Source organism: Drosophila ficusphila, unplaced genomic scaffold (genome assembly GCF_018152265.1).
Source record: "Drosophila ficusphila isolate 14025-0441.05 unplaced genomic scaffold, ASM1815226v1 contig_797, whole genome shotgun sequence".
Taxonomy (NCBI): domain Eukaryota; kingdom Metazoa; phylum Arthropoda; class Insecta; order Diptera; family Drosophilidae; genus Drosophila; species Drosophila ficusphila.
The window spans coordinates 61506-83302 of record NW_025064743.1 but is presented as its reverse complement, the minus strand read 5'-3'; the positions used below and the strand labels follow the sequence as shown (position 1 = coordinate 83302).

Sequence of the window (21797 nt, the reverse complement as noted above, 5' to 3'; positions counted from 1 at the left end):
GGAAACTTTTACTTCATTAAATGGGTATTTATTTTATACAGAATCTATAAGTCAACCAAAATTAGTAAACAAGCTTTCTGTAATCAATGTCAGCTGTGTGATGCAGGAAAACCAACAACAGTATATTAACATTTCATTCATCTTAACTACATATACATATGTACTTTAGAACAAGTACATAAAATACTTGAATGAAACTAGCAATGTTAAAATTAACTCTACAGCATTGAAAAGATTATTTTAAAGAGATGATCTTGAAGGTCTTATCAGCAGAGAAAAATGATCAAGTCTTTATTCTTTCCATTTGTATGTATTTGTATTAAAAAATTTAAAACGTTTATGAGTTCATATAAGCTGAATTTAATAATTCCCAACCGGGTTTGATTTTATATTTTTTTTACAAAAATATCACTATAGGTAATTTTTAAAATGACTTTAAGCAAATAAATTTTTTCAATTTTAAAAATGGATTTTTTTGATCGACCCTAAGAAACGGATTAAAACCAATATACGCTGATAAGATTCTTTATCAAAGCCATTAAGATTTTTTTTTTTTTTATAACCAAGGAAAGTATTTTCTGTTCTGCCACTATATGCAGTGCACAAGCAACAACGCAAGCACAAATCATGGAAGAAATGGTGACAGCTGAATAAAAAGTTTGTTTTGAGCGATAGAACTTATAGATCAGCCTAGAATCCAGTCTTATCAGAGTGATCGAGGGGAACAAGTAGTACGGAATGGAATGGGAGGGCAGTGTATGTCAATGACCAAATGCCGCTGATTGATAAGCTTCCCGCTTCTCCCGTCGACCATTAACGTGGAGATAAAGCCGTTTGTCGGTTGATTCACTGGCATACCAGACGTATTAATCAAATTATATGCCCTCATGATGGGTATTCAGTTTCACATTCAAATGGAAGCTACATTAATGCGTATTATTACCATGCGCGCATCCAGATTCATGTCGTTTAGGGAGACATTGTGGGTGCTGTTCCAGGTGCCCACTTCTGGGAATCCCATTGGAAGGCTGTCGTCGCTGGTGTCCTCCACTTCCAACGCCTCCATCGCTGCTATGTGTGTGTGTTTGTAGGCGGGGCGGATTAGGTGTGCTGCTGCTTTTGTGTTATTGCTGCTGCTGCTACTCAAATTTCGCACCTGCGATTATCGATTACTCATCGCCGCACTCATTATCACCGATCGCAGGCTATATATAATGGCATTATTCGATTATGGATTGCTCAATCCTTAAAACTTAAATTTAATTTACTATTCTACACACACACACTACGGGTAAACACACACGCACACAGATTCGATTTTTCCCACTTTGTATCGGAGGTCGCGGGTGTCTCAATTTTCGTTTCGAATTTTCACGCTTTTATCTCGGGGCAGCGCGTTGCCGTTATTATCACAGCAAGAGTTGCAACTACTCGAACGCGTTTTAGCTAAATTTGCTCGATATCTGCTTGCTATTTACCGCGAAAATAATAAAAATAATTTCGCTGCGAACGCAAACACTCCCATTGTTTCTTTTTTCCTTCCTCTTCTTCTTCTTCGCGAACAGCTGACTGACAAGCGATGCTCAACTAGCTTAAAGTCGCAGTATGGCAGAGGTATGCCACTGCACACTGGTTGATCTTGTATGGCAAAGGCGGCCAAAAATACTTCCAGTTGGAATATGGAGCTCAAAATTTCTGTACTGCTATATAGACCCAATATTATCAAGAATATTAAAAAAAAATGCAAAAACCATTCGTTAAAGCCCTAAAAAATTAAAAAAACATCATTTTGAAACATTAATTCAATTGCATACTTTCAGGCTACGGAAATCCCTTATTAATTAAATTAATAAATTATTAATAATATAAAAATAAAATACAAAGGTTGTTTAAATATATAGTAGGCTTTTAATATGTACTAAATAAAATATTCTAAATTAAATAAAACAAAGCAAACAAAATCAAAAATAATATAAAACACAAAATATGCACGAAAACAACAAAACACAAAATTTGCTCGAACACAAAAAAGGGAATAAGTCTGAAGGTTGCAAAAAGTTGCAGCTCAAATTTAAAACATAGTCTAAGAAAACACTCACTAGTATTAATAAACAAGTTTCATTATTGGGTGAGACTGGGATCACAACTTTTTCTTTATCTAAATTCTATGTACACATAAAAACTCGCCACTCGAAAGGTCACTAATGAAACACTAATTTTAAAACAATAACACAACACATAATGACATAAAAATTAATTAGTTTTATAGTACATGCCTTTATTTTCGTAATTCATTTTATTTGATGATGATCGGACTCGATTTAATATTTAAATAAAATTTTTTTGTAAGAGCTAATTTTCAAGCTGCGTTCACTGCAACGATCAAGTGTTTTCTTTGTCTCTCTTCTCTCGCTATTCGTAAAGCGAGGGAAAGAAATAGATCGAAAATAAAAATACTGTTCGTTTTATTGATCTGTTAAGAAATATTTTTAAGACAAAAAGTGACCAATTTCGAACTTTTGTTTTTTTATTTTTGGCCTATGGAATCAACCACTGTGCACTGGTAGAAAAATATAGGCGAATACCCCCTTCAATTCTTTAGTCCACTGCTAATGAAAAGAGTGTCTTAATTATTTTTTTGTTGTTTTTATTAAAAATTACAAAACAGTGGCGGTTTGTTTTGCACTTATTGGCTGACCGATTATATTTCGACATATCGATATGTAATCGATAGCTAATCGTATATCGTGAAATATTAATTATTTTATTAAAAACAAATTTGATCGAAACGTGAAAGAACCCAGACGTGCGGACGGTACTATGCGAAGTGCATATTAAAAATTAATTTGAAACTGAGCAAAACAATTAACCAATCAAGGTAGTGCAATCAGAAATTAGTGTTTTCAAATTTTCCGACTCCCCTTAACGTTCAGACCAACTTTTTTCTTATATCACGTCGGTAGGAATAAATTCCTCGAAGCCAAGAAAAGCAGCTGCAAATTAATTGATTACTTGCATTTAACAAACAAAAAAACTCCGCTGACCACTGGTGATGTCACAACTGCGTTCGAAAGTCATTAGCCTCTACAAGCACGTAAGTTCTGGAAGTTCCGGGTTGCACGTGCCACCGCACCCCCACCCAAAAAAAAAAGTTATGCCAACCCCACTTGACATTGCGTAAACACTTGCAGTTGCAGTATTTGGGCCGCGAATATCCCGGCCTGAACGGGCCGCAAAAGTTCAGGAAGCAGATCCACGATGCCTTCATGAATAACAAGGATGAGCAGGATCCCAAGAAGATCGTGGCCCTTCTGGCCCAAGGACGCTATTTGGCCAAGGAGGTGGAGGCCCTGTACTCCCTAAAAAAGTATAGGAGCGTTAAGCAGCGCTATAGCTACAATGACTAAGCGGGCGAAGCGGAATGAAGGCGTGGCAGCGATGCGGAAATCGTCCGAAAATTCAAGGACTGATGACGGGAGTACGAAGGAGGGAGGGATCGTGAGAATATGATACGTATGCCTTGCTTGTCGCACACAAAAAGATACAAGATATATATACACCCATAAATGCTTATTGTTCGGCCAAAGCAAAGTCAACCCAAAACACACGCAAAAAATACATATTAATAATTTCGAATGTCTTGTCAATGTCTAACTTAAAGTTTGTTATTGAGGCAGCCAAAAACAAAAAAAAAAAAAGCGAAAAAAACGGACGTAGCGAATAAACGAAGCAGTCATTGAATAAACCAAAATACCCAAAACGAAGTTAATTGAAAACACTGAACGAAAATAAATCTGATAGGTTTGTATAAATATGTACTTCTCAATTTAAACTATCTTTTAGATCGATTTTTTAAGTGCCCTTTTTGAGAATCTTAGGATTGATTTCAGTAAATGGATCTTTACTTTCTTTCTGCGCTGTGACCTTGGATCGATTTCGCCGGAAGGGGCCTGGCAGGTGTATGTTTATCTACGTTTATTTCGGATATGTCGCTGAGATAAAAGTATCTATCAGATATTCGCTTCGTCTGCCAACTTTCCCCAATTGCGTTGGGCGCCGTCTCCTTTTCGCTTATTGACAATATTGCGTATTTAAATTCATCTGACCGCTGATCGCGGGTCGCCCCCATATATATAAATAAATATATATGTATATAGATCACGCTTGCCTCTAATTGTTCATGTATTGGTGATAAACAACCTCCGACGCCGTCGATTTGATTGAGCTTTTTATTTCGCGCTGACGAAAACATGAAAGCTTCATTGCAATTAAAGGGAGATTAGATAAACTATTCCCTATACAGTTTTATCAGCGAGCTTTTCATTGATAAGAGCGTTTAGGAATTTTGAAAAGCGCTTGTGCGGTTTTCTAATTTTTTACATGATAAGCTGAATGTTATTTTTAGAGTGGCGTTCGATTTTTCTGATATAAAACGTTTAAAAAAAAATTTCAAAAATAGTGGTATAACTTTGATTTACACGAATTTATTATTTAACCAAACAAGATAACATATTTTCGTAAACAAAAAACACATTCATCAATTAAGCACAAGTTGTTTCTTTAAAATTAACCTGCTGACACAAACTGGTAACAAAAAATCTATGAAAATAAAACAAGTATGTACTGCGTATACAGATTTATACGCATACTTAATGCGTTCACAAATGTCAGCCCCTTCAACATCAAAATTTGGAATTTACCGGACGAGAATTTTACATTACTATATGAAAGTTGTTTAACCGTGACTGTTCGGATATGAGGGTTCTCCTTGACAAATAAACGAAGGAGTAAACCCGGGTTTTGTATTGGGTTTTGCATGTAGTTTTGGCAGTGATACAATAATTACAATATGCCTTACCTATTTTATGATATACCAGTAACAAACCAATGAATGACATCTGTTTATCATTTTATGGCTGTATTAAATTGTACACTTAGAGTTTCTTAAAACTAATTAAAATAAAAAAAACAAACGTTGCTTTGGAGGACCTAAAATCAAAACCCTGGAAAATATTTGTGCGCGGGGAGGTATGCATAATTAAATTAATATTCGCATGGGAGTGCACTTCTACAATTCTACGAATCCTATCCTAAAATCACAATCTTTTCCAGTGGAAAGCGTTATGGTGGTGACTTGTAAATATAAAGAGACAGCAAGCGATCGCAATCAACCAAACTCGAAGCCAAGGACTTCATCTAATCCGTAGTTGAAGAGACGGAAGTCCTCCTCATAGATATCGTACAACTCTCGAATGACACCAATGGGCAGGGGATCGAAATATTTGCGCAGATTGGACCTTGTGGTCGATGGTTTGTGGCCAGTGGGGAATGTAAGATTGCTTGCTCCAGCCAAGTAAAGTGCCAGTGCGGAATCGTCCAAAAGAGTATCGTATTTGCCTAAAAGGAAAATAGTTCGTTAATCAGCAGCTTTTTCACAAAATGCAATTTAAGACTCACCCACTACGTTGTATTTCATCACACATGGATTGCATAGCTTGGCTATAACTTCCCAATGCTCGTTGTAATCCGACTGATTGGCTCGACTTAGCTCGGGAGTAACCAGATATTGGACAAACTCTTGAAAGCTTACATCGTCACCATGCTCTAGGGAATCGTTACTGGCTCCTTGCCGAAGCTCCTTCACGATCTGGCGACCCACCCGTGACTGGAAGTACTTGGCACTCGGGGAATCCCCCTCCAACTTATTCCGATAAGCGGACAGCAGTCGTTCAAACGGATGTCGCACAAGAATAAATCGCGTATACTCCTCGCTGAGAACCTGTTGCTGTTCCGCTTCACTTAAGTCGTACAGTTTGGTAAACATTCCCACCGAATGGGCCAAAGATCCCGGAATCTGGAGAGGATCCGTACCATTGTGCCACTTGTCCGAGAGCATCATCAGTACCCGCTTCCAGTTCGTGCAGGCAACCTGGAAAACAAAGAAACGATTTCAAATTGTTTAGTTGAACACTATTCTTCTGCCAATTGGGCTAAATAAACAAGAACAATAATTCAGTTTCGTTTATATTATGAAATATTTCGAAGAAAATGTACGACTTTGGTTGTTTCGAAGTGAATCACCTATTTGTGGCGTGTTTCACAGGTAAACATAATTATTGTAAACCACCGATAAGAAGGAACACATCAACCCTTTTTCCAAAAAAAAAGTCTACATGAGTGGTTCGAGTAGATAGTTCTCTGATTAATCTATGCGCAGGTGTCATTCTGTACACTCATTTGAAAACTATTCACTGCTTATTAATAGACATTAGTACTGTTTATGATTCGGTCAACCATTATCAATAATTGTTAAATCGGTCAACCATTATCATATTTTCAGGTGTCGAATAAGAATAAGTACCTTTAAAATTCGAAAGTAAATGGAAAAAGAAGCAAAAGTCAAGTGACCCGATTTTAAAATCGTTTTCTTATTGGATTTTTTTACGACTCAACAAAGGTTTACCGTTAAATGAAACCTCAAAAATTTCAGTGCTTTAAGATGATAAGCTTAATTAATGTTTTAATTGCCCAGTGCAATAAATTATAAATTTCGCCAAGAGAGATGTCCGGATGTTTGGGTTTCCCTACTCAGACGCATTGGGCAATAAGTCAAGTTGTTGAAGTCAACTAACGAAAACTAGAGACAAAAACAACTGCAGAGTTAAACTATGTACATAAATACGTGCCAGAGTGTATATAAACATTTAGTTGGCCGGGCAATGTCGAGACCAATTAAACACCGCAAAAACATTTCACATTACAAAAACAAACATTTCCATATACAGTGGATTTACGTTTAGGAGTGGAGAAGGTAAAAATGTGAGGCAATATACAGAAATACAGAAAAAGATCGGCGGCAAGGTTAAGATATGTCAAAATGTCGGTCTGAGGCGAAATTAATGGATTAATGGTTTGTAAACAATTAATAGACATTTTCCAACAGGCAATCCTGAAGATTCAAGTTTCTATCTACTTGAAGTCACTTTTCCCTTTCTTTTTTTTCTCTACTTTTCAGCAAGTCAACTTAGAGAGTGAGCGTTTACTTTTAAATGTTTAGACAACTTTCAATACTTAAGGATGTGTCAATATGCCAGATAAAGTAAAATGTTGAATAAAATGTTAGACGTAGTTTGTTATTTTTCAGCAATTCATCAGCTACAACATTTTTCTTCAAAAATCCTAAAAGATTGTGTTAAATCCTTAGTAAAGTTTGAAGACTTTCATGAGTTCTTTTACCAATCCTATATGAATTACATGATTAGTTCAAAGGTCAGCGTAATGATGAAAATCCTCTCGACACGTAAGCTACAATAAAACGCATCATGTTAAACCTAACGCAATTTCTTTACGGCCATTAAAGTAACACGCGATGGTCGCATAAAATTCCCGACCAAAGTGGCGAGCCCCCATTTCGAGGGGCGAAAACGGGTTGGGGAACTATTGGCCAAGGGCAAACATAAACAATTTACGACTTCACGGAAGAACGAGCTGGGAACATGTAAAGCTAAACTCACTAGCCACTCAACAAGTGGCGAATGAGAATGCGGAGCCGGCAATTGAAATTTCTAATCGCTCCAATGACCCCTCTTATGTGGTGAAATCAAAACTAGTCGCGCTAATGTTCGATGATAGTAATTGAAGAAATGCCAAGATAACAGGTGTACGTTCAGGTGGCATGTTCCACAGACACGCCCCCTGGCAAGTGGAATACTTCAATGACATCGTGCGACTTACATACAATCTCCGTGTGTTCAGTTCAGTTTAACTAAGTGGATTCTAGAAAACTGGATAATGTCTATTGAAGCTCAGTCTAGTAAAAAGTGTGATTATCTAAGCCATTGAATTGTAAGTTGAATTTGCCTTTGATAAATTTATGCATACGTAAGGTTTTTAATAAAGAAAACTCATTTTTTACATTTCCTATTCAAAAGTCATTCCAGTAATTACCTACAGACTAGTCTACGAGTATAACTTGCTGATATTCATTTTCTAAAGTAAGGGTTCAAAGGTTCGACATGAAGCATTGAGCTATTTTGGTTCCACGCGTGTCACAAACTTAGCGAACTTCAAACACCTGAAAACCGGCACCCCGCAATCTAATCGCATAGTTTTGGTTTGATGTTTTTCAATAACGCATTGATTGATAAGGAAAAACTGTGAAGGCAATTTCCGAAAGCTGTTTCCCAAAACTTATTTTCCTAATCCAATTAGGTAAATCTTAGTCCCCGGATGGAAACCAAATTAATTAAGTAAAGAAATAATCTCTATCTATTGTTTCGGACGTCATTCGATGCCTTCAAAAGGCCTTAATCAACATTGTTCTATTTCAGAAATATTTATTTAAATTACGCTTATCAAATAGACTGACACGAATCAAAAACTTTAAAGAACAATGGCCTTTGAATTGAGCTCGAAAGATTTTCGCATTGAGATGATTTGCAAATGAACAAGCAACAAGTTACAGACTTGCTCGACTATAATTGCTGCCTGTTTCGCAGAGGTCACTGTTGCGACTTCAAGTGGAATTCTTGCTGCTGTAATTGATCATTAAATCGCGTGAAATCAGCACTATATTGTATGCACATATATGAATAAAGCTGACACGAGCATTGACTCCCCTTTTCGATAAGCCAGAAGTGGCGCGCGGGCTTAGCAATCAAATGCACTGGTAATGCAACCCTCTATAAATCCACTTAAGTAAGTCACACTATTGGGATTTTATGGCTTGAAATCTGATTATTTGGAGCACTGTCTGCGGCGATATCGCCTAAAGTTTGCGACAAATTGTAGGGCAAATAAACATACCATCAAAGTCAATCGAGCTGATGCCACAAGCCACAAGATCGGCAGAAGCTCAACATGTGCTTTAAATTGAAAAAGAAGGCGTGCTGTAGAAGAAAAACAAGTTTCTATAAACAAAGCGAAGTCAAATCAAATCACAGATGCCGATTTTGAGTTATGTATGTATGTTGATCTGATTTTTGGTTCGACACAAGGGATCTAACCTTTTATTTTTATTCAGATTAAGTTAATAAAGATTTTATGGAAACGATGTTGAAAAAAAACTAAAGTGAAAATTCTATATTAACTAATTTTAATTTTTTTTTTAATAAGTAATTGAGTTCTTCAGGTAATAACTTAACCAAATTTAACGCTGAATCGCTGAAGCACACTCCCTTTTCGAAATTCAATTTGCTGAGGCAGCAACTAAATACTTTTTCCCTTTCTTCTTTTTACACCCGTACCTTTGGCACATAGCAGTAGAGCAGCTTGTGCTCCCTGTCCACGATCATGTGATCCATCTGGAGCTCGCTGAGATCCTCCAGGGTTTGGCTGTGCTCCCCGAGCAGCTCGCATTGCCGCTGCATGTACTCCTGACGCTGGATGTTGATGGTTTGGGTCAGCTCCAAACTCTGGCGGGTGATCTTGACGTTGTTATTGTTGCCATCCTCGAACGGCAGGCCGGCGGAGAAATTGCCCAGGAGCAAGAGACCGAGTGAAATGCAAAACGAAAGCCAAACCAGTTGATCCATATTGACCGCGATTTAGTGTCCGACTTTCGAATCGGATGGTTGACAATCGTTAGAGGCTCTATCATTGATTTTCGATTTCATTAACTCTGTCGCTGGCGCCCGAAATACTTGACGCGATGGACAAACTTCAGGGTGGCGGCGTTCTCAATGCCCAGCTCTTTCAAAGTGGCCCTGCCACCGGAGCGTCGGTCGTCAATCGGCTGATTGGTGTCCACGTTGAGAAGTCCGAAACAGCGCCATAGAAATCGCCACGAGACGAACGCGCGATGATCATGCCCGTTGCGCTGAGCGGAGTGAACTAACTCGCCGGTGGAGCAGGCCACCGCAACTGGTTGCTTCTGCCGACGATCGTCGGAGTCGTCGTCGCCGATTCCCCGACGCCGAAGACGCTCTTCGTAGCGTTCGCGTTGCCTGCGCTTGTGCTGGGCGCGCGAGATCAAAGCAATTGCCCTCTTCAGCTGTGCAATCGTCGGCTCGCGCTGGTGGAGCTGCAAGAAACCGGCCGCAATTAAGTTAGAAAAGAGTCAAAGCTGGGCAGTAAAGAGAGTGTGGTCGCTAAAGAGAAGTTTAAGCTTAATTTTAAGGTAGAAACCAGGATACGCTAATACTTTTGGTTTAGCAGGTGCACACATCGATTATGGTAAATTATACGATACGAATTCGCGTTAGAAAATATATTACCCTATAATAGCTGACCTACTTTTACTTGCTATTTATTAAATTACTTTCCGTCCATTATTGTGAGAGGCTAATTGAAAAACGGCTAACAAGCGAGTGCAAGCAGCTGCGAAATAAATCAATTCAAGGGAATACTGACCACTACGGTGAGGGTGCTGAGTCCATCCCGCTGCACGTGGATCGTTGTGGCATTTCCCTCGGCGATGGCTATCTGGAATTATGAAATGTGTTCTATAATACAACCAGTGCAATAAAAACCCGTAACGGGAACGGAGATCTTCATAATAAATTTCCTCCAATTAGCACATTGAGTGTTCGGCAGTAGGTCAGTAGTCAATGGCCAATATCGGTGACGAAAGCATTGCAAGAACGAACGCCTCGATGTGTTAATTGCAACCGGTACTGGTGGGCTGGAAGGAGTAAGTGGCTATATGTCTGTTCATATGACTGTTAATTGTATTTGCTTTTCGTTGGAATTATGGGCGATCTAGTTTTGTCAATCATTATTAGCACTAAGAGCTTTGGGGCTCTATGAATGTATATTAAAATTTTGCAGTCTTTTATTATGCAGATAATGAGTTTGATACGTCATTTGTGGGAAAATTTTAAACATCTAATCAAAACAATGTTAAATTATGGTCAATAATTGGTCAAAACTGTTTGCTTAATTTTTAATATGGTGCTTATCTTTTGCATGATAAGTAGTATAGATTCTGTAAAAAAATTGTATTATTTAATCACAAAGCAATGGGTGATTATACCTCCCCCTGAAGCTCTATGGGTGTAATATCATGGGGAATGTCCGAGAGGGTCTCGAACTCCTGGAGGATGCGTCGCAGTTCCTTTGAAGTGCTGGCCAACATTGCATTGTGTTCGGAACGATCGAAGTTGTTGCGAACGCGGCGGGCTGAGGTCACATTATCAGGCTTCTTTCGGCGCTCCCTCCGCTTTCCCTGGATTTTCTCATTCCGGTTCCGGGCTTCTCGAACAGCCTGCTTTCGAAGATTTACCGGCATTTTCTGCAGCTTCTTGTAGGTCAGAACATTTCTCTGTTCCCTTCTTTTATCTCTGTGAGGAGAGCGTTCCCTTCTTCTTTCTCTATAGGACGAATGATCCCTTCGCCTTTCCCTGTGAGGCGAACGTTCTCTTCTGTAGCGTTCCATCGTATTTTTTTTACTTCGATTTAAAATATCTTGAATTTTCTTTTTGTTTTGTTTTGATAATTTTGTGCGGAAACAGCTGTTTTTCTATTAAGGTGACCACACTTGTCGAAATACGCAATCGCGACTATCGATATATCGATACCTAGCTTGTAAACCTGATGGAGCGCTCTAATTTTAAATTATACTTTTAGGAATTATCATTTTTTGTTTCGCTTCCAAAACATAAATTTAAAAGAATTTTTTAACAAAAAACATTCTTTAGCAAATAACGTACAACCATATAAGCCTTATAGTGGAGTCACACATTTCATCTACACATATTGATTAAGAAATAAAGAAAAATTTTCCAATATAGCTTACTTAGCTTTTTCTTTCTTTTTTTCAATTTGCTCCTTTTCGGTTTTTAAAAATTTTTAGTTATCCATAAAAATGTCAAAAGGTACGGGACCATTGTCGAAGCTCTATAATGTCGTAATTCATTCTGTAGAAAAGGTTGTGCCAAAAGCAGCGCAACCATTTTGGCAATCGCCAGCAGGTGAGTTAGTCCCCCCTTTATTATATAAAAACTACTCGAAATCCTTTTAATTTAGGTCCTCGTACTGTTTTCTTTTGGGCGCCGATGTTTAAATGGGTGAGAGTTTAATAAGCTAAGGCATCCATAATATAATACATAAATTATTTCATTAATTTATATTTTCAGTCCTTGGTTTTGGCGGGGCTGAGTGATACTTTAAACCGTCCTGCTCCAAATATTTCGCTTAACCAGTGTGGTGCCTTGGCTGCTACGGGATTAATTTGGTCCCGCTACTCAGTGGTTATAACACCCAAGAACTACAGTCTCCTAGCTGTCAACATAGCCGTATTTTTCATCCAGAGTTATCTTATAATTAAACACTTGAGATGGCGCAATCAAAATGCCAAGAATGCAGTGTACAGTCATACTAACTTTCCCTTCCACTCGGAGGATGAATGGTGAAATTCTACAAAGGATACAAGAGCTAAAACTATTGGTTTTAATATTTATAGAAAACGGGAATATAAAAGAAGATCGTTTAAGAAGTTGATAATCTTTGAAGAACCTTGTAAAGTTGGAATGAAAATAGAAGTCCGAAAATATAAAAAGGATCGCCAATACAAAGAGTAATTATTGCTATGCAGTGCATGGAAATATTCTTTTGAAATTGACAATCCATATTTTTAAATAAAAACAACCATAATGTTTGTTGTGCCGCTCTGAAGCTTTACAAATTTTATTCCTTTTTCTCTTATGCATTCTTGAAATCATCTTCGTATAGCTTCTGCTTGAAACTAAGAACTCTATCGATAAACTAGTGTGACACGCCCCCGTTCGGATGTTGTTCCGGGGGCGTCGGCTTGGGCATGTGGCTTACTGCTAGAGAACTAAAATATAGGAGACTGTTGGCATAATATCTAAGTATGGCTATCGGCCCGGGAGTCTCCGGCTGAGGTCCTGGATGCCGTGCCTTCCGTCCTTCGTACGGCCGGGATAGTGCGCACAAGCCCCGATGTGATTGGTGATTGGTCGTCCTGTCGCCGGTCGTCCTGCAGCCAATGCGCTGCTTGCAAAGGACTCGTCGTTTGGCCTCCTGTTTGGGAGGAGTGCGATGTCCTCGGGAACGTTGGCTGAAGTCGTTGGCAGCCCCGCAATGCAGTTCGCAACACTCGTTTTTGCCCATTTGCACACACGCACACAAACTGTGAACTGGCCGGCCAACAGGCGTATACTTGATATATTACGTATACCACTCGATGCGCATGTGAGCGGGGCAGAGTGTCCTTGTTGTTTGTGTGTGTGTGTGTGTGGGGAGGCCGCTTGTCGCGTTGCCAAAATAAATGCACTGCAGGGCTGCTAGTTTCCTTCGGATTCCTGGGACTCCGCCGTTTTCGTCGAGCTTCGTCGCCGCCGTTCGTTGCCATTGGTTGGTCAGGCCTTCGGCGGTTGCAGCGGAAAGTCGGCTCGATTTTCTGGCTCTCCTCCTCAATTGGCCAACAAGGCTTCCTTTGGGCCTTCAGCAGCTGCAACGAGGGAGGAAAAGGGGGTTTACGTTACTTTTGGATGCCAAATGACTGCTTTGTTTTAAGTTTCGGATGGAAAGAGACTTAGCTTTAATCTCGCAAATTTTTTGGCAATTGCCAAAAATGCAAGTTATTTTCTGGGTTCAGTTCTTTTAATATGATTATAAAACCTGATCCGAAACTCTATTTTTTTATGCAATTTGCTGAATTTAAAGTAGTTAGTAGTTGTGTAGTCTTAAAATGCTCTAAAAATTGCAAAATTTGAATAATTTTGAAAACAAAAAAGGTTAATAAAAGAAAGATATTTTTTGTTAAAAAATAGCTCTTTTCCAAATTAATATATCTAAAATTTATATATTATCACTCATTATGCCATCGAACTCATTTTCGGGACCGGCTTCCCCAAACTTGATTCATCCCGCCCATCTATTCTTATCTCTAATTTATAAAGACCTGGGCCACTGTGCCACCGTGGTGGTGGTGGAATGGGTAATGGGCCTCTGCCAAGATGGTAGCTTGCCAAAATCTTGCCTAGAATTTTTCTCACGCTCGGTTCCAAAAAATAAAAAAAAAAAATTTAGAAAAAATGATGTGAGAGAAAGAAAGCAACTGAAAGACGGGCGGGATGGCAATGAACTTTATTGCGTAATGCTGAATCTTGGCAAGCGACTCGATGAGATTCTGCGGGGGAATCCCCATGCTGTCATGTAATTAAAGCGCCACCTGCCGGCCGATGCGTAAACAAATGAAGCCGACATAATTTATGATCATGGAGTTTTGCCAATAAGTTTCCGAGGCGCGCAGCAGACATGCCGTCTGCTCCGATCGTTTGCCGGAACGCGTCTCTATCTCAGCCCCCTCATTATTTTTCCGCCGACTGAATGACTTCGGGAGAGTTTTCCCATTGAGTCAGGTCAGGAACTGTGTTATTGAACAGCTGCCAATTGCGGCTAGCCCGAAATTATATTCATTCCAGACTATTTACCACTCTGTCACCCCTCTACCCGCCAATTTCACACGCACGTGTTTAACTTACGTGAATTATGGCCAAGGCAAGTGGTCCAGAAATATCCCAGAAGGAAAAGTGATTGCAAAGGCTGAAAGGCTACAGCATTTGCTGTTAATTGCCTGCGACACAGCTGGCTGTCTTATTTATGAGCTTAGTACGACAATCATTGGCAAATTATGATAAATAATCTTTGTGGTTTTTATTTTTGCCTATATGCCCTCCCCATCCATTATTCACTATTGGACATGGGCGGAAATTCTTAAAATGTCAAGTGAGTGATGGCTTTGAAGTGGTCTTATGTAAGCAAAACAGTTAGGGATTTTCGAAAAAGAAAGCAAGTGTATATACCATAAGACCAAATAAAATTCCAATTTCCTAGTTCAGAAAACTCAACAATATAACCATTTGTAAGTTAAAGCACTTGACAAGTTACGCAAAGAATAGATCATAAACTTAAATCCTCTTCTACATTATTCAGTCATAAATATTCCAATGATCTCATCACATATGTATGTTCTAATACCGTCAGCTCTAATAACCGATTTTAAAACTTAAAATTAAGTTTATGTTTTTAATTTAAATTTGCAACGCTCAAAAGCCTGACCAAAAGAATGACCATAAAATTCTGTGAAATCCACAAGAAGAATATATGATTTACCCCCTACAGAAAAGTCTTCATTATAGAAAGCATACGGAACGAATTAATATAGAAAATTTTTGTACAGTTTTTGGGATTATATATGCTACAGATAGAAAAAAGTGCAAAAAGTCTTTGACGTTTTAAGCAAATTACGCTGTCTTATATTTTTCTAATATATGATGTTGTTGTTTCTGATCTCTATATGTAGTCGAATATTTTCAATGATTTTCCGAGGGAGAAAATTGCTTTTATTTATTTTCTCTAGAAGCGAACATTCGAAATTCGGCATTTTGGGTTGCTTAAAAGTTGATTTTTTATTTTTTGTTGTTTGAATTTTCTCTCGTTTGGTCGCTGATTTTGCCTCGTTTTGCCGTGTTGAATTTTTCATTTACCTTGCTATTTTCGGACACACTTGACGGGCGGACGGCCGAAGATCGAAGCCGAAGGCGAAAGGCGCAGAAAAGCGATAAAAACGTCAAGACCGAAAAAGAAAAGCCCGAGAAAACTGCGCAGAATTGTCGCCTGCCCTTATGTACCGAAAAAAAATAAAATAAAATAAATAAAAGGGGCGGAAGGGGCGGGTGTCCACCGACTGTGTTATATACCACATATAAATAGTATTCAGACTGGCTCTCTATGTGTTCTTGGATCTTTGAGTTGCGATGACGCGCAATTGACGCGGGCAAAGACGCGTTGAAAGCGTCGCCGCTGCTTCTATTTTCGTGGACACAACTAATACTTTCGCACTGGCTGAGATACAGATTCAGATTCGGGTACGGATACAGATACAGATGCATCTGGTTGTATATTTCGTTTTAATCTATTTCAGTTGCTTCATCGAAAATGAATTTTTGTGTGGCTCGTTTTTTCCATCCGTCTGTGTTTTTGCCTCTGTCTTTAGGGCGACGGCACAAATTGTAATTAGTGTTAGTTTTTCTTAGCTTTAATTAGAATTTGCTTAATTTGCACGTCGGCGTGTGTGTTTTATGGTAAACAAATGAACCTTGAGATGCAGTTAGCCTGCAGTTTATTTATCGAATGAGCAAGCTTTTAATTGGGTTAAATTGGGGGTTCGGAAGGAAGGCTGTTGTGCAATCATCCTTGTTTTCTTCAAGCTGTACCCTTTGAGTATTACATCACTGAACCTTATTTGCACCGCTATTTCTTTCATGATTTTCTACACTACCAAAATATATGCATATAGTTATCAACGTATAAATTTACATAATATTTTGAAAAAAAAAATCAAATTTTTCAACTGCTAGCACGCATAATTTGTTTGCATTTTTTTGTATATTTTTTTTTCAAAATGTACGAAAAAATATTGTGCTCTGTGTTTATGTCGACAAGCACATGTTTTGTTTATTTTTATTAACTGCAGTGAAAATTTATAGAGGGGGCTATTTACTTATAGAGAAGCGTTGTCATCGCTCTAAAATCTGACGAAAACTAAAAGTCAATCAAAACAGAAGAAAGAAGACAAAATCAAGCACCCCAAAATGCAAAAAAAAAAAAAACAGAAAATCGTAATCGGGAAATTGGCAGGCTGCAAATATTAACTGGCTGCCAAAAAGCAAAAAAGCGGGGAACTCAAAAAAAATTGCTTGAATATTGGCCAATAAATTTTACAAGACGTTGACATTTGGCCAACGACAAACGGCCTTGCCGAAGGCCAATCAAACGTCATTATTTGGTTTTATTCATGTGTGTGTTGGTGGGTGATAAACACAATCATAATGATAATTGGACACCTGTTGGCAACTGCTGGCTGGTTTCTGGCCAAGAATTCTTTGGCCAATTCAACAACAATCGGTGACGTAGCAGCCGAACTGGGCAGCTCGTCAAAAATGTGCGTCAGCAATTAAAATCATAATGAGAGTGCCAAGTTAGAGGCGCCACCCCGTCGAAGGAAAAGCGTTGCCAACACCCCAATCCACGCGACAGACACGCGATTCGCATTCCACAGGATGCGTTGCCAACGATGATGCCAAAAATCTTGGCAGCACCCGGCCAAGAAGCCATCGACTGCTGGCTGCGTTTTTGTTTATGTTTATGTTTGTGCGTTTTGGGCTCCAGGGAATGTGGGAAACACTCTCAAAAGAGGGCGAAAAAGGCTGAAACAATTGGAGAAAAGAGTTGAAAAAACCATGGTGGAAAGGTTTGAATAGGTCAAAAGATATACATTATATTAATCATATTTTTCGTACTTAAAAAAATGTATTAAGGAAGAAGTCTCAAAAAATAAATAAGTTTTTTTTTTCTTCTTTTTTTTCTTGGTAAAGCCAATTTTTTTGAAATACAGAATAAAACGCCTTGTAAGATGCAACATTTGTTATGTGTTGGCCATAAGCAGCAGAAGAATCTCTACCGCAGACTTGTAGTCGCTGCCAATTGCAGACTGCGACAATGCGGCGTATACGTAATGAAGAAGGAGTCCCCACCCCGACCCTCACACGTAACGTATACGCAGTGCAGGACAAAGTTGCGGGCCAAATGCATAACAAATAAATAACAAAGGCCTGACCATCATTATAAAAAAAGGCAAAGGAAAGCCGAAGTTGCCAAAAAAAAATAGGAGCGGACAGTTCAAAGGCTGGCGAGGCGCACTAATAAGTTTTAAGAAAAATGAAAATGAAAAATCGTTTGTGCATTTTTATAAGTGCAAAAATATGCAAATAGAGTAAATCATTACTGGACTGGACCAAAGGCAGACAAAGTTCTTCTTGTGCGATTTTTTTTGTTTTTTTTTTTTGTTTGTTATTCCACTGCTGATGACTGCAGGAGGAGCAGAAGGAAGCGCTAGCCAAAATCATAATTTGGCGATTTATTTGTTTGTTTGTTTTATTTGGCCCGTCTAGGCCATTGAGAATTATGGTTTGTCTGATGCCGACACACAAAGCAGCAGAGGGGAGAGGAAATGAATGTTCAACTTAAATCGCCGTCGATATGCATTTAAAGTTCGCTTTGACAATTTCTCACTGGCAATTCAATTAGTTTTAATTGCTCGACTTGGCGGACGTTTAAAAATGTTTCTTCGGCCCGTGGCCATCAATAAAATCAATGCAGGACATAAATCTTCAAGCCTTTCGCTGCAATGAATCGGAATTTGAATACCGAATCGAATATTTGGCGGAAACAGAGATAAAGCGCAATGACCAACGGCGGAGGAAAGGACCTTTTGTTGGACATATGCAGCCAGTCAAGAGGAAAGGACACAATGCCTTGGAACTTAACTTGGCGTAGTTGCCAATTTCCTGGCGGGAAAAAAGAGAATTATTTGCCCGGATGTCCGAAACATTGTTGGTGTCAACAAATTCCTTTTCAACGGCTGCAAAAAAATGTTCGACCATTGCCAGCATACAAAAAAAAAAAAGAAAAAAACGAAGCGAAGACAAAATTAATGTGGAGACATTAGGGAATGCGCTCCCAGAATGTCCTGCTCCAAGTCCTTGGCAATTAAATTTCGTGTTAATTTTTGGCTCTCCTGCTGCCCTCTTCTTTCTGGCCAATTAACTACTTAGAAAGCTTTGGGTATATTTTTAATTGTTTTAATGGATCGTAAATCTTTGTACAACTTTTTGATTGCTGCAGCTTGTTGTTGTTCTTCATCAGTGCAGACGCTCATAAATTTTCCCATTTAAAATTTCTAAAATCCAACATAAAACTATCCAATTTTATGGCTTCAATCGGAAACTACAAAAGCCCAAAATTTAATTGTCTAAAGTACAATGTACTTGGGCATGTTTTTTTTAGTTCCCGACGCGTGTGTGAGCTCAGTCAAAAAAGAATAAATCTGTCTATGAGATTAATTTCTGATATATGAATTTCGTTTCATCTTGTAGGATTCTGGGATGAGGATGGATGGGTTTTTGGTCTGGCTAACAGTCTGGTTGGGAATCTCCTTCTAACACAGACAACTCATCCTTGGTGGCTGTTCATTGAACCATAAGCAGTCAACGACAGGAATCGGAGAAGGCGAATCTCCAGTTGTGGGTGAGCTCTTTAACAGTTTTGGCCAGGCCTATAAATTCGTTTTTGGTCCCCGAGAAAATGTTGGATGGTCCTTCACCGGGCACGCCCTCCTGTGGCGCATTTAGCATTCTCGTTGTCATTTCTGTGTTGCATTTGGGCTTATTTATGTGGCGCCAGGCTGTTACCAATGACATCCCTTTCTTAACTCTATTGGGGGTTAGGGTTTTTCACTCTTTTGGTGGACGATTATCGTCATAATACAAGAACTTATATTTTCGTATGCACGAATATTCTTAATGTCTGATTAAATGTATTTTTTTAGGTTAATCATTTTAAAATCGATAATAGTAAAGGGGTTTGATTACATTTTCTATAGAAGTAAAATAACACTTCTATCAAAATTCTTTTAAATTAATTAATATTTTAAATACTTAATAAAAAGGTAGCTTGATTGTCTACTTACCATTTTTCAGCACTTATCCGCACTCAGATGTTTCCACTCCATAATCTTCAATCGATGTATTTATTTCCCACCATTTGAGCTGTGTTTTACATCTTATTCTTTTACCACACCGAAGATTTCCCGCGCTGATACAATTTTAATATAATTGTTTGAAAGTGCTTTTTATAAACAAAATTTCTTTGCGTTATAAAACTTTTGACATTGAATTATATACGTATTGTATTGCAACATTGTTTATGCTTGGTACTATTGTATATTAATAATTGTTTTTATGTATTATATATATAACGACTGCTGGGGGTTATATAATTATTGCTCATTTTATTGCTTGTTGAGTAGTTTATGTTTATATTGTATGCGATTATGGTTCATATGGGGATTAAGCACTATTTTAACTATTTGAATAATAGTTATTGGTTGGATAATTTGAATATATTTTTTTTTTATTTTCAAAGTTTTTTTTTTGTCAACTAAATTATTGGTATTATTTTTGTAAAGTCTTATGTTGAATTTTATTATAAAGAGTCAATGGTTGACACTTTGATTTATTATTATCTATAAGGGTTTTTTGTCATTCAAAGTTGCAGTTTTATTTAATTTTTTGTATATATAGATTTTTGGAGTTGATGTTAAGGCTTCCTTTGGGGATCTTAGTCCATTGAGTAGTATTTAGTTTAATTTACATGGTTAAATATTGTTTTGGAGCATCCTCCGCTGGAGATACCGATGTTGTGGCGATGCTTATCCTTTGGGGCTCCGCTGGCGTTTGCCCGACTTGACGGCTTGTGGCCAGGAAGAGTCCTTTCATTAAGCCTGGCCAGATGAAACAATCAGCTCCTGCCAAATGGCAGTTGTTCTTGCCGCTTGGGTCCGAGCCAGAGGGCCCGCCACCTCCTCCATCCTTTCGCTTTTGGCACGTTGCTGGTCAGTTCACGAGCCACACACTGTTACACACTCACTTTTGGGCCACAGAGCAACTGGTTGTTGTCGCTGTCATTGGCAGTTGCGGAGCAGATACTCCATGTTTTATTTTTTTTAATTGTTTATTTACTGTTTCTTATTTGCTGTATCATCGAGACGGACGTGGGTATCCGGGCGGGCAGCGTCAGGTGTTGCATACTGCCCAGGCTCCACTGTGGTCCATCCGTGACCGTTGAACACTGTGTGCTTGTGACGGTGCCAAACGCAGGGAGAGCAGCTGTCAATTGCCCTGATCTTGGCCCTGATGTTTGAGTTGGCTAATCAAACGCGGACCGTGGCCAAAAAAGAAGTGCGCTGCGTTTCCTCCATCTCCTCGCCGAGGGTCTCGCCATTGGCCGCATCCTGCGTCACCTGTTTTTGTTGTTGGCCGGTGGCCACTCTTCTTGGCTCTTCTGGCTACGCGTCAAATTGAGACCCAAACTCCGCTCAATTGGCAGCCGTGCAGCCGCGGAGCGGTGGATCCAACGACCCGGACCCGGACCCGGACTTCTGGGCCGGGTCCGGTGTTGGCCGCCCTGCCAGCCTTTTGTTGGCTCGCCACACCAGACGCTACCAGTTTGTTGGCCAACTGACTGACGACTGGCCGCGCGGCCTGCCAAAAAGCGAGCCAGAGGCCCTCGAACGATTGCAACGTTCACGTTCACGTTTATGTTACGTTCCGTTCCGGCGTTCTCTTTGTCGCAGTCCTCTCGCTCTGTCTCTGTCTCTTTCTCCCTCTCTCTGTCTCTGACTCTGTCTCTGGTTTGTGTGTCGTCATTGTCACAGTCGTCGTCGGGGTCTCCTTCTTGCAGTCTCTCTTGCCCCCTGATGCAGTCAAAGAAAAAAGGTTTCAGTTATTTGGAAGTGTACAAAAATTTTTTCAGTTTTCTACAATTCAAAATTAAGCATATTAAGTTCCATTGTAAATTATAGGTGAAGTGATCATTAATTATTTAAAGCAAAGAAAAATCTATTTATCTGCAAAAAGAGACTTATGACTTTTTTAGTCAAGAAAAAAAATTTAATATCACAAATTTAAATTATTTCCTTCCTGAGGACTTATATCTTATGCAAATAAAAAAAATGTTTTATTTTTATAACACTCCAAATAAAAGTTTGAAACCATTTTTTCAAGTGTAAAAGGGCTACGCCTCTCCTTGCATTGGCACAGGCCAAAACTGCCACTGCTCTCCGAACCCCTGAACCCCGACCTCCCGCCCAACTGGCGGAGCTCCAAGCGAACGATCCTCCCTCCCCCTTGGAAAACAATCGTGGAACTTCGGGTGCCACTCGGCAATTCTTCGTTTCAGTGGCAGAGCTCGTTTTCCTCTGCTGCTGCGGT

At 39.0% G+C, this 21797-nt stretch overlaps 5 protein-coding genes and 1 long non-coding RNA gene across 13 annotated transcripts in view; 2 read left to right on the top strand and 4 right to left on the bottom strand.

Moving 5' to 3' along the window:
* The window catches only part of LOC108098212 (transmembrane protein KIAA1109 homolog), a 29400-nt gene extending 28154 nt beyond the window's left edge, over window positions 1-1246 (bottom strand). For all 8 annotated transcript variants that reach the window (XM_017200978.2, XM_017200981.2, XM_017200980.2 and 5 more), the window contains exon 1: window positions 944-1246. In XM_017200978.2, coding sequence (XP_017056467.1) covers window positions 944-1066 — 123 coding nt within the window. In that variant the 5' untranslated portion in view covers window positions 1067-1246. The remainder of the gene's footprint in view (window positions 1-943) is intronic.
* Window positions 1247-2745: 1499 nt separating this feature from the next.
* On the top strand, window positions 2746-3751 carry LOC108098187 (electron transfer flavoprotein regulatory factor 1). Its single transcript, XM_043209316.1, has 3 exons — window positions 2746-2878; window positions 2964-3094; window positions 3192-3751. The coding sequence occupies exons 2-3, from the start codon at window positions 3053-3055 to the stop codon at window positions 3405-3407; spliced, it is 258 nt and encodes an 85-aa protein (XP_043065251.1). The 5' UTR covers window positions 2746-2878; window positions 2964-3052; the 3' UTR covers window positions 3408-3751.
* Window positions 3752-4468: 717 nt separating this feature from the next.
* Window positions 4469-9533, bottom strand: LOC108098266 (carbohydrate sulfotransferase 13). The gene is made up of 3 exons (XM_017201064.2): window positions 9246-9533; window positions 5458-5929; window positions 4469-5397 (listed from the first exon to the last, which is right to left on the bottom strand). Exons 1-3 carry the CDS (start codon window positions 9531-9533, stop codon window positions 5168-5170), a joined length of 990 nt encoding a protein of 329 aa, XP_017056553.1. The 3' UTR covers window positions 4469-5167.
* On the bottom strand, window positions 9525-11435 carry LOC108098267. Its single transcript, XM_017201065.2, has 3 exons — window positions 10973-11435; window positions 10351-10422; window positions 9525-10021 (listed from the first exon to the last, which is right to left on the bottom strand). Exons 1-3 carry the CDS (start codon window positions 11372-11374, stop codon window positions 9614-9616), a joined length of 882 nt encoding a protein of 293 aa, XP_017056554.2. The 5' UTR covers window positions 11375-11435; the 3' UTR covers window positions 9525-9613.
* Window positions 11436-11735: 300 nt separating this feature from the next.
* LOC108098260 (mitochondrial pyruvate carrier 2) lies at window positions 11736-12612 on the top strand. The gene is made up of 3 exons (XM_017201060.1): window positions 11736-11909; window positions 11965-12005; window positions 12075-12612. The coding sequence occupies exons 1-3, from the start codon at window positions 11804-11806 to the stop codon at window positions 12348-12350; spliced, it is 423 nt and encodes a 140-aa protein (XP_017056549.1). The 5' UTR covers window positions 11736-11803; the 3' UTR covers window positions 12351-12612.
* LOC108098261 lies at window positions 12594-21060 on the bottom strand. Its single transcript, XR_001771826.2, has 2 exons — window positions 19496-21060; window positions 12594-13411 (listed from the first exon to the last, which is right to left on the bottom strand). It is a non-coding gene; the product is annotated as an uncharacterized LOC108098261 (long non-coding RNA).
* Window positions 21061-21797: the final 737 nt, after the last annotated feature.